Source organism: Vigna radiata, chromosome 4, assembly GCF_000741045.1.
Source record: "Vigna radiata var. radiata cultivar VC1973A chromosome 4, Vradiata_ver6, whole genome shotgun sequence".
Taxonomy (NCBI): Eukaryota; Viridiplantae; Streptophyta; class Magnoliopsida; order Fabales; family Fabaceae; genus Vigna; species Vigna radiata.
Window position 1 is genome coordinate 2,891,974 of NC_028354.1, and position 13,032 is coordinate 2,905,005.

The window sequence follows — 13,032 nt, forward strand, 5'->3', positions numbered from 1 at the left end:
CCACTATAAACTAGTTTAGTTAAAAAAGTATTTAGTAGTATATTAGCTTAACTTTATTAAAAATAAAATAATAATTCGCCTAAAATGTTTATCAGTATTTTATTCTACGGCTAAATTTGTTATTTTGGTAGGAAATCCCTTTTTTATGGGTTTTAATTTTATTTTTATTTTGAAAATTTTGATGTAATTAAATTTTTCTTTATTAATAATCCACAAACAACATACGATAGGTTAAGTATTGAGTTAAATATTATGTTACGTGATTGTGGTTATGGTAGTTTCACTTGTTTAATGTGTTATTATTTCAGTCTATCTTTCATTTTTATTTTGTCTTAATTTAATCATAATTTTTTTTAAATGATTCACTTCTATATTTCTCAAAACGAAATTTAATTTTTATATAAAAATTATATAAATATTTTTATTAAAATTGATATTTTTATTGAGTATTAAGAGAAAAAATGCAGACCAAGAAAGTCAGAGAAAAGAATCTCAATGCATACTGCCTTGATATTTTATTACTGTAGTAGGGTCATATATATACAAGACTATGGAGAGAGGAAAAGCAGAATATAGTCGGTGTAGTCGGTTACAACCGAAAGTGAAAACAAAATATGCAAAACGAAAAGATAAAGCCCAAGCCCAATAACAAATTATTCTTGAGACCCCCCTCAAGATGGGAATAGATGTTTAGCTTTCCCAGCTTGGAACATAAAGTGATAAAGTTGGAAGGAGATAAAGCTTTTTTGTAAATATCGGCAAGTTGATACGAGGAAGCTATGGGCAGCAATTTTAGGAGACCAGAATTAACTTTCTCACGAACAATATGACAATCGATATCAATGTGTTTTGTACGTTCATGAAAAACTTGATTTGCTGCTATTTGAAGAGCAGATTGGTTGTCACAGTAAAGAAGAGCAGGGCGCTGAACAAGGATATACAGATCATCAAGAAGATATGTGAGCCATTGAAGCTCACAGGTAGTGGTAGCCAAGGCACGATACTCGGCCTCAGAAGAACTGCGAGAAACAGTGGGCTGCTTCTTAGAACGCCAAGAGATTAAGGAGTCTCCAAGATAAACAGAGAAGCTTGTAATGGAGCGTCGAGTATCAATACAACCCGCCCAGTCTGAATCGTTGAAAGCTTTTAATTGAAGAGAACTTGTAGAAGAGAAAAAGAGACCCAATCCAGGAGTAGATTTTAAGTATCGTAGAATGCGAAAAATGGCTTGTGAATGAGCTGTTGTTGAAGCAGACATGAATTGGCTAAGATGATGAACAGCATGAGTGATGTTTGGGCGAGTGGTAGTGAGGTAAATAAGACGTCCAATCAGTCGACAATATGCAGTAGGATCAGAAAGAGAAGTCCCTGTTGTAGCAGAGAGGCGGGTGGTATAATCCATAGGAGTAGAAACAGGTCGAGAAGCCAACATACCACAATCTGAAAGAATGTCAAGGGTATATTTCCGTTGAGAGATATGAATACCGGACTTATTTCTAGCAACTTTCAGACCCAAAAAATACTTGAGATTACCAAGATCCTTGATTTTGAATGTGATATCAAGAAGCTGAGTGATATGGCTCATTTCTGAAATATCATTACCTGCAAGAACCACATCATCAACGTACACAAGGAGAGCTGTTGTGGAAGAACCAGAAAATTTGAGAAATAATGAATGATCTGATTGAGATTGCTGGTAACCGTGTTGCATGAGAAATGAAGAAAGTCTAGCAAACCACTGATGGCTAGCTTGTTTTAAACCATATATAGAACGTTGCAGTTTACAAACTTGATTTGGAGAAGTAGAATGAAGACCAGGAGGTAGGCTCATGTAGACTTCTTCATGTAACTCACCATGGAGGAAAGCATTATTTACATCCAACTACTTTAAGTGCCCATTAAAAATTGCAGCAATAGCTAAAAGAAGTCGAACAGTGGTGAGTTTGGCAATTGGTGAGAATGTGGCTAGGTAATCCAATCCTTCTGTCTGAGTATACCCTTTGGCAACTAAGCGTGCTTTATAACGTTCAATGCTTCCATCTGCATGATATTTTATCTTATAGATCCAACGACAACCAATAGCACATTTGTTAGATGGGAGAGTGGTGAGCGTCCAAGTGTGATTCGTTTGAAGAGCATCTAATTCAGCTTTCATGGCTTTAAGCCAACAGTCACTTTTAGCTGCTTCAGCATATGATTTTGGTTCCGACTCAACAGAAATGGAAGAAACAAAATGATGAAATGAAGGAGAAAGATGAGAATAGCAGAGAAAATTTTCAATAGGATAGTGAGTACCTGAATGAAGATCGGTTGTAGTTGATGCGAGAGAATGATGAAAATCTTGTAAATAGGTAGGAGGCTTGTGGGGACGAGTTGAGCGACGTAAGGTTGGGGTAGGAACATGAGATGGATTTGTAGAAGAAGGAGGTTGATGTTGATCAGTGGGAGGAGGAAAAGGATCCAGTGTTGCAGAATCATATGTGAAAGATAAAGGTGTAATGGTAGGAATAGGTGTATCTATGGCATCTGTTTGCAGGGAAGGAAAATGATCTTCATAAAAGTAAACATTGCGAGAGGTAACAATGTTTCGAGTATGAAGATCATAGGTGAGGTAACCTTTGTTATATGGTGACAGACCTATGAAGATGCAAGGATGAGCACGTGGGTCAAGTTTCTTGCGATTGGAAGTAAGGGTAGATGTGTAACAGAGACACCCAAAAACTTTTAGTGCAGAAATATCACATGGATGACCATATAATTTTTGAAAAGGAGTTTTATTATTAAGAAAGGGAGTTGGTATGCAATTGATGAGATAAGTGGCATGTAAAATAGCAAAATTCCAAAAACTGTGAGGTAAGTTTGAATGAAAAAGGAGTGCTCGTGTGACATTGAGTAAGTGTTGATGTTTACGTTCAGCAATGCCATTTTGTTGTGGAGTTTCCACACATGAAGTTTGATGAATGATTCCCTTAGATTTAAAAAAATCATACATGGAAAACTCAACACCATTGTCTGTTGGGACAGTTTGAACATGAATGTTAAATTGATTTTCAATTAGAGTTATAAAATTGATTATGTGCATGCGAGTTTCAGCTTTGGAGCGCATTAAAAATATCCATGTGAAACGTGAGTGATCATCAACAATGGTTAGGAAATAACGGTGGCCATATAAAGAGGGTGTGGAGCATGGCCCCCATATATCCATGTGCAAAAGAGAAAAAGTGTGTAAAGCATGGGATGTACTGAGAGGGAAAGGAAGCTTGCGTTGTTTAGCATAATGACAAGTATTGCAAGTAAAATTTTTATTAATGGTCAAACATGGATAAAGTTGTTGCATAACATGTAAACGTCCATGGGATGGATGACCCAAACGAAAATGCCATAAGTCAATGGGTATCACGTTACATTTTGGATTAACTATGGAAGAATGTATATGGTGAGATGTAGTATGTTGGGGAATAAGCTTGTATAAACCGCCTTGCACGTCAACTGAACCAATCTTCATCTTGGTGTTCACGTCCTGTATAAGACAATTATTAGCAGTGAAAATGAGTTAACATGGTACAGTAGATACAAGTCTAGAAATAGAGATGAGATTGACACTGAATGAAGGAATATAGAGGACATCTGTAAGGGTTAGATTAGAAGAAAATTGAACAGTGCCAGAGTGTGTAGCAGCGACATGATGACCATTAGGAAGTTTGACAGTTATAGGATCAATGTTGTGATAAGAAGTAAAAAATTGAAAAGAACAGGACACATGGTATGTGGCTCCTGAATCAAGGATCCAAGGAGTGGTGTTAAAATTGTCTGTGGTGCAAATAACTGAATGGACAATACCTTAAATATGACGTGTGTGAGTGGAAGAAGAAGAAATGGAACCAAGCTGATTAGCATGATCAGCAGTATTATTTAATGTTGAAGTAGCATTTGGTGGCTGTTGGGTTAAAGCTAATAGAGCTTGATACTGTTAAGGTGTGAAACGAATCGCTTGTTGCTCAGTAGCAGTAACAGAAAGATCTTTCTCAGTGACTTTGCCTTCACCAGTCACAATGCTATTAGCAGTAGAAATTTTGCCATTAAAGAAACGATGTCCAGGGGGAAACCCATGTTTCTTATAGCACACATCTATAGTGTGACCAATCTTCCCACAGTGAGTACAAGTTTTCCCACGTTGAGACACATTCTTGTTATTCTTGTTATCAGAGTTGGAAGGAAAACCATGTTTACGATAACAAGTGTTTTCAGTATGTCCAGATCGACCACAGAAATTGCAATTAGCACTAACAGCATTGATGGAACTATGTTTGATTTCAGCAGTGAAAGGGTCAGTGATAGTTAGTTGTCGTTCTTGTTGTGCAACATACGAAAAAATTTTGGTGATGGGAGGCAGCGAATCCAATAATAGAACATGAGAACGAACATTAGCATATTGTTCATTAAGCCCACAAAGAAACTCCATAGCTTGATTTTCAAGTTTTCGTTGACCTAGAGTAGAAGAAACTTTACAGCTGCATTTAACACTACAGGTGCAAACTGGATCTGGTCGAAAATTCTCCAATTCATCCCAAATAATATGGAGTTGAGTGAAGAAATCTGTGACAAGCAAATCACCTTGTTTAATGGAAGATGCCTCAAGTTGCAGAGCAGATATACGAAGAAGATCCCCTTGTGAATAACGAGATTTTAGGTCACGCCAGATTTCCTCAGCACAATCCATCCAAAGTATGCTCTGGCGAATAGAAGATGAAATCGAATGAACGAGCCACGAAACGACCATATTATTACAACGTATCCAAGCACCACATGTTCGATCGGACTGTGATGGTTGTGGAGCACTGCCATTGATGAACTCAACCTTGTTTTTGGCACTAAGAGCAGTAATCATAGATCTGCTCCAAGAATGGTAATTTGTAGAATCAAGAGAAGGGGAAACTAGGGCCATGGCTGGATTTTCATTTGGGTGTAAATATAAAAAACTATGAATATTAAGAGATGGGTCATTGTCACCACTCATGGTTGCAAAGAAAACAGAGAAGCGTGATGGAGGAGAAGAGATAACCTTGCTCCTGATACCGTAACAGAAAAAATGCAGACCAAGAAAGAGAGAGAAAAGAATCTCAATGCATATTGCCTTGATATTTTATTACTGTAGCAGGGTCATATATATACAAGATCATGGAGAGAGGAAAAACAGAGTATAGTCGGTGTAGTCGGTTATAACCGAAAGTGAAAACAAAATATGCAAAACAAAAAGATAAAGCCCAAGCCCAATAAGAAATTATTCTTGAGAAGTATTTTGAACATGATTAAATTTGTTTATATTTATATTATGCATTAAATTTTATAACATTCACATACTTTATATTTCAATTCAAAATACATCTATCATTCATTATATACATTATTTTATTCCAAGATCAAACCAAAACCACAAATAAGAATGTTCTTCACGAAAGAGAAACCTAAAATAAGATAAACATACAAGAATAACTTTTCTAACTACATATTTTAAATAAAAGATCCTACCAATCAAAGTAACAATTCATGTATTTAAGACCTGTTGTCAAAATTTCAGTTGAATCTAGCATCATCCTAATTGAAAAGTGATGCCCAAATCTAAAACCCCTAGAATCCACTTATTTAAGTGTGCCGAGAAGTCCAAAAGTGGCGCTTAGTGCCCCCAAGTTAGTGGTAAGTGTATTAGTCACACCCAACGATGTTGTAATGATGTTTGACGGTGTATCAGTACCCAAAAGTTTCCTATTAAGCTTTGGACTGAGTAATTTGGCACTCTTGAATTACTTCCTAGTAAATAAACTCTTAAATACCTTATACATTGAGGTTCCTAACTCAAGAGGTGTTATATTATTTAATTCAAGATTATATCACATGAGTATTCTAAAACAAAACTAGATCAGAGTTTTCATGCATATCACAACTCTGTAAAATTTATAAATATTCAACACAATGTCGACTGAAGCAAGTTCAATACCAAATCATTTTACCATTTTAAAACCCACTGAGTCCAATTTACCAAATTTGATAGATTTCATCATACTAAAATCTAAGACACACTTAACATGCATTCAAAAATCCTCTAAGACAAAACAAGACAACACTTCAAACAATTTTCAGGAGCATACCAATTACATATTAAAATACCAAATTAGCCAAAAGGATTCAATTTCAAAAATTTATATTAAAGATTAAATTTTAATCACAAAAGTAACCTATTTTACAACGTACATAAACATCTGACTTTACGTACTGTTCCAACCAACTCATTTTAATTCAAAAATTTGTAACTCTAGGTTCAAGACTACAATTCTATACACATGCAACTATAGAACAAAATTCAATAAACAGTTAATTAGCTTCCTTTATCTTAGCCAATGATATTTCCCTCAAACAAAGATTTTCCTATAAAACCCAAACACATAGAATAATCTAGAAAAATAACGAAAACTCTTATTAGAGTTTTAAGTCTACAATTAGGATTTGGGAACAACAAAGAGTAACTAAGAATAACTTGAGTTACATGAACTACTTTAAAGCTCATATGTAACTCAGTAACTTATTCTGTTTAACTTTATATTTATGATAAGTTTTATATAATTTCTTGCCAAAAGTAATTTTATGATCTCTAATCTTCAATCAGATTAAAAGTGGTGTCAGAAACTAAAAAAAAAAAAGTAAAAATAAGTAAAATAAATAGTTTTTAAAGAAAATATTTTTTATATATAAAAATAAACTTTCCTTATTAACAACCTTTATCTAACTTACCCTTTTATTATTAAAATATTACAACGTTATTTTTTTCCGTAACATTTCATTGAATTTAATGTTTTACTAACACAAAGAGTTAATTGAGTATAATAAAGAAGAGTCTTCTTTGATACTTAAAAAATTGTTATAAAAATTCTTGAGACGAGACAAACATAAGTCTTGGACGTATTTTTTTAAGGCAAACTTTAGAGATTTTAGATTCCATATCCTCTTCCTAAAATTCTCAATAAATTCAAAATTAAAAATATTTTACTTCAATAGAAATCTTTCGGTTAGATAACTTATTTTATAAGATATTTCTCCTTCTTTTCTTTCTTCCTCTCATATAAAATTTATTATAAAAACCATGCTTATTTCCTATATTAGTTTTACTTTGATTTTAATATATTTTAAATTTTTTTAATCAAATACAATATACTTTTTTTTGGTAAAATGACAAAAAATACTATTGAAAAGATTATCCATCACAACTATTTTGATGATGTGTCATTATATGCCAATAAAATATTTTTCACACTTTTCCATTTTTAATTAATAAAAGATACTAAATTATCAAGTTTTTAAAAAAGCGGAACGTAGTTAAAACTAATAAAACAATTTAAATATTGACCTAAAATATTAGAATAAAAAGACTCTTAACAGTAAAAACTATAAACTATATAATTAAATATTAAGTTTTTCACGAGCTTTAATATTTTCAATCGAATTTTAATTAAACTTTTTATTTAATTAAGTTTCGAGTATAACTTTATATGTATATAGTTGAGTTTCTATAAAAATCTTTTTAATATATCATTTGATTAAAAATTTTATAATTTTCAATTATGTTTTTATAATTATATTTTTTTAATTAGACAACAAAACTCATGATTAATATAAAATAATATTGTAATTAATAGATAAATAAGTTTTACCATTTTTTTATTAAAACTTTATCAACTACAATAATCAAGGGTTATTCTTGTCACCAATGGGACAAGATATAATATTACACATTTTCAATTAAATACAATAAAAATCAGTCATTGTTTTATATTAAAGTTTAATCATTGTTCCTATTTATGTAGGGTTTTCTTAATTAGGTCTTAATATTTTAAAACGTCTCAATTAAGTCTCTGATTTTGAAAAATTGAATCGATTAAGGACTTGCCATTAACTTGGGTGGATGACGTTAAAATTAAGTGTGCATGACACGGTGACTTGGCTGAGGTGGCAGTGTATGGTTAGCTAAGTTGATTTTCTCTCATTTTGGAATAAAATATAATTAAAAATAATTGATACATACAAAACGCAACGTTTAAATAAATAATTTCTTAAGAAACGAAAACGTGTGTTTTGACTCTGGAACATTGTAGAAGAAAGGGAATGTTATTTGTCTTTGTGCGAAATTGGGGATTTTGGGAAAATAGGGTTTGTAGCGAGCAAATAAATTGAGTGTTTGGTGGAAAATTTGGTATATGTGGTGATCAAGTACGATTCGTGTAAAGATTTTGGAGTGATTTGTCGGTTTGAAATCGGTGAAATCAGGAAGGTGTACGCGATGGATCACGTGGTAAGCACTACGCGAAAGTGTTCGAGGTCAGGCGTTGAGGTTAGTAAAAATACTTTTGATTTAATTGTTTGATGATGTTGTCTTTTTATAATGTGATGCATAGTATATCTTGTTTCGTTTTTGAGTGGAATGTGGTCCCCCAATATTAAAGTGTGATGCATAACATAGTATATATTGTTTCGTTTTTTAGTGCAATGTGGTCCCTTGGATGGCATATTAAAGTGTTGTTGCATTGTCTTTTTCAGTGGGTTGTGGTTTGCATGTATTGTTACTAAATGTTGTTTTCGTCGCTTTTTTATTGCTTTATAGGTTAAATATAACTTTGTTTTGTACGTCATGGAGGAAAATTTCAAAGTTGTTATCCACCACGGTGGAAAGTTTATAAAAGAAGTGAAACTTACTTATGAGGGGGAGAGTATAACTTATTCCTTTGACCCAGAAATGTGGAGTTATTTCATTGTAGTGAGTGTAGTCAAACTTCAAGGTTATGATGGCTTTAAGGAGTTTTGGTACTGCGTAGATGGTGGTTTTGTGATAGAGAATAGGTTGGAGCCTTTGTTGGATGACAAAGGAGCCATGCATATGATTACCTTAGCTAAGCTTAATGGTGAGGTGCATTTTTTTGTTGAGCACACAGTTTCTGAACTTGAGGTGATACATATGTTAGAATATGTTAATGAGAATACAACTGAAGTAGAAACTATTGACGGTGAATGTGAATAGGATACTGGGGTTGAATGTCAACAGGATGGTGAAAGTCAATGTGAGGTGCCTGCCAATGAAGGTGAGAGAGGTCATCATGTTGTTGAAGATGAAATTCAGTGTGAAGGGGTTGTTAATGATGATGCTAATGATGTTGTTAATGATGTTGTTGAAGGTGAAATTGAGTGTGAAGGGGCTGTTAATGATGTTGTTGAAGGGAAATTGAGTGTGAAGGGGCTGCTAATGTTGATGTTAATGATGATGTTGAAGATGATGTTGATGCTAATGTTGTCAATGATTGTATGGAAGGTTTGGTTGATGTACACGTTGAGTGTGATATAGAAGAGGAAGTTGAAGATGGAGTTGGTAATGTTCAATCTGATGTGCAATCTGATGTGCAATCTGATGTGCAAAGTGATGTGCAATCTGATGGACCATCATAGGCTGAGATGTCTGATACTGATGTTGACGATGGCATAAATAGTGATAAGCATAGAGGTTTGTCTGATGATGATTGGGAGTCCGAGGAGTTAGATAGTGGAGTAGAAAGTGATGGTGAAGATGATGAAGAGGAGGGTTATGGGAAGTTTGTAACATTCTCTATGCCTAAGACAATGGTAGACAATAAATGGGATGTGAGGACTTATTTTGCTGAGAAGCAAGACTTTGTGGATGCAATAAAAACGTATGCAGTACAAAATGGAAAAAATATTAGATATCTTAAAAATGATAAGAGAATCAGAGTCAAATGTATGAGTGGTAACGGAGAATGCCCCTGGATGATATATTGTGGATATATGGAAGCAATTAAAACTTGGTAACTTAGGACTATTGTTGACAATCATAGCTTTAGTAGGGAGCACAAAGTAAGATTAGTTAATGCAAAATGACTCAGTAAGAGGTTGGAAAAAACTGTTAGAGAAAATCCCAGTGTAAAGGGAGTGGAAATTCGTGAAAAGATAAGTAGGAAATGGAATGTTGGTGTATCGAGATGCATGGCTTATGGGGCAAAGGCCATTGCTTCAGAGCAAGTTGACAGGTCTTTCAAAGACCAATTTAAAAGGATTTATGATTATGCAAATGAGCTGCTAGCTCGTAATGCAAGATCCACAATGAAGGTAAAGGTAGAAGATGGTGGCAGTGGACCAATATTTAAAAGATTTTATTGTTGTCTGAAGGCCTGCAAGGATAGTTTTGTGTCCTGCAGGCCAATTATTGGACTGAATGGTGCATTTTTGAAAGGAAGATATGGTGGTGAATTATTAAGTGTTGTCGGTAGAGATGCAAATGACCAAATGCTACCTCTAGCGTATGCCGTGGTGGAGTAGAGAACAAGGATACTTGGAAATGGTTTCTTGAACTTCTTGTTGAAGATCTTGGTGAGGAGGAAGTCAGTTCATCATTTACATTGATGTCGGGTCAACAAAAGGTAATGCAGATGACCATTTCTCCTTTGTCTTTATTAACATTGAAATTGATATCATATTTCTAACAACACTGTATGTCATTATTGTGATGAAACAGGGACTAATGCAAGTTATACAAGAAGTGGTGCCTCGAGTTGATCAACGTTTCTGTGTTAGGCACCTATGCGCTAATTTCAGAAAGAAATTCCCTGGAAAACAACTAAAGTGTTTGATGTGGAAGGCAACATCAGCAACCCATCCACAAGCTTGGGAATTAGAAATGAGAAATATAAACCAACTCAATAATGAGGCCTTTAAATACTTGCTGAAAATTCCTCCCAGGTTTGTATGCATACTTCTTTTATTTAATACTTCTTTTATTTAATATTTGAACATGGATATGTAACTTAAATGTTCATGATACTTATGAAATGTAGACACTGGTCACGTTCAAGATTTAGCACCATACCTCAATGTGATACTTTGGTGAACATGTCTGAGGCTTTCAATAGTGTTTTGGTGCATACAAGGTCCAAGCCAATCATAAGCATGTTGGAGGACATTCGCCTTTACTTGATGAAGAGATGGGCAAGTAACAGGAGTAAAATACAATTATTGTCTGGGGAAATTTGTCCTAAAATCAAAACTAGGCTAAACAAGGAGTCTTAGTTAACTAAGCACTGGATTCCATGGTAACCTTTACTCATTTTTTTTCATGATTTCCAATGTGATGTAATTGTTGTTTAAACCTTTCCTTTTTGATAATTGACAGCTAGTCATGAGAGAAGCTTTTTGAAGCGCGCCATGTGTCCCAAGCTGGTGACAAGTTTGTTGTCAATTTAGATGAAAATTCGTGTACATGCAGGAAGTGGGCTATCAGTGGCGTACCATGTTGCCACTTTTGGCTGTTATGAAATTCCTAAATCTACACCAGAGGACTTCATACCATGCTGCTTTAGGAAGACAACATATGAAGAAACTTATTGTTCAATTGTGTATCCAATAAATGGTAAAAACATGTGGGAGATTACCCCATATGTTGATGTGCTCCCTCCACCAAAAAGAATACTGCCTGGAAGACCAAAGAAGAAGCGAAGGTTGGAGCAATGGGAATTGGTGAATGACGATAAAAGAATGAGAAAGGGTGGTATAAAGAAAAGATGTGGAAAATGCAAGCAATTGGGCCATAACAGAACTTCTTGCACCCAGTCAACTGAACCAATGATGTCGTCAACAATTGAAGATGAAGTTGCCTTATAAGTCATGTCTAGAGTTTTATAATCTGTAGTGCAAATTGTATTTTGTTAGTGCAAATTGTATGCCAACTTTTACTGCATAATGACATCTGCAGTTGTATGCCAAGTTTTACTGCTTAATAACAATTGCTTTCTTATGCATCTTCAAACAATTCTGAGTTTTGTTGGTAGTTGAGCTTGGTCCAAATAAAACATTGTTATGTGAAATATGTATCCTGTAATATAGACCATGAAGTGGGTGATGAGCCTTCTATGTTATGACAGAAGGGATGTCAGTGTATTGTGTTTGGATTTTGTGTGGGAATCCTTATGTGCGTTATGCCATAATCTGTTATTGAGATGCACCAAAATCATATAATCAGGATAGGGAAAGTTTTCAAGGATAAGATAGCAGAGTAAAATGACCCAATTAAGTGTCTTTATTCTATTGTTGTATCATCTTGAAAATCGATATGGTCTTTAAAGTGTTTAAATCTGGTTACATTGATGGCCTTGTGAAAGCATATTCTCTCTCTATTATAGCTAAGTTTAATGCATTTTGTTAAATTTGAAGTTAATTAAAAAGTTGTTCAAATCTGGTTCAAATCTTTAAAGTGTCTTTATTCTATTGTTTTATGCATTTTGTTAAGTTTGAAGTTAATTAAAAAGTTGAAAATATTAACATTGTTCGAAAAGAGTTACAGTAGTTGTAACTATCACAATAGTAATCTGCCACTGGTTTTAGAACCATGTACATGGAACTCAAACATTCAGTCTTCAGACTTCAAGTAAAAGGGGACCACACATCAGAACCACGCATCAGCCACTGGTTTCAGAACCACGCATCAACTTCCTCTTGTTTTCAAATTCACACACTGTCATCATTGAACCAGTAATATAATATTATAAGCAGAGACTGATAATTCTAATTAGCCAACTTTACACAGAACAAACCAAAGTAACCATGGCTAGATAATCCCATCACAAGTCCATAGCACATAAACTTGTTCAAGGGCAAGACATGACCACTTTATTCTAAAGGGTGTTCAGACAAATAACAGGGAAGAATTGTTGCTTCAACGAGTCACGTGTGGAGTTTTATCTTCAACAAAAACATCATCCATCATCTTTATAACATTCTTAATCACAATTGATACACTATTAAAAGATCTCTTTAGTCATATCAGATTCCAAACAACAGTCATTTTCATTAAAATAGAATCAAGGTACAACAGACCTACAACAAATTATCCCATTCTCATCATCATTGAAACTAAAACTATGTTAATTACACATAAAACACCAACCAAAATTATCAACAACTTCATCCACTTTTCAACACTGAACA

General features: G+C 34.1%; 2 protein-coding genes across 2 annotated transcripts; one reads left to right on the forward strand and one right to left on the reverse strand.

Annotated features, from left to right (window-relative positions):
* Nucleotides 1-589: 589 nt before the first annotated feature.
* Nucleotides 590-1,831, reverse strand: LOC106758250 (uncharacterized mitochondrial protein AtMg00810-like). Its single transcript, XM_014641189.1, has one exon. The coding sequence runs from the start codon at nt 1,829-1,831 to the stop codon at nt 590-592; it is 1,242 nt and encodes a 413-aa protein (XP_014496675.1).
* An 8,623-nt stretch (nt 1,832-10,454) lies between these two features.
* On the forward strand, nt 10,455-11,709 carry LOC106758252. The gene is made up of 4 exons (XM_014641191.1): nt 10,455-10,472; nt 10,568-10,791; nt 10,887-11,041; nt 11,315-11,709. Exons 1-4 carry the CDS (start codon nt 10,455-10,457, stop codon nt 11,707-11,709), a joined length of 792 nt encoding a protein of 263 aa, XP_014496677.1.
* The last annotated feature ends 1,323 nt before the right edge of the window (nt 11,710-13,032 follow it).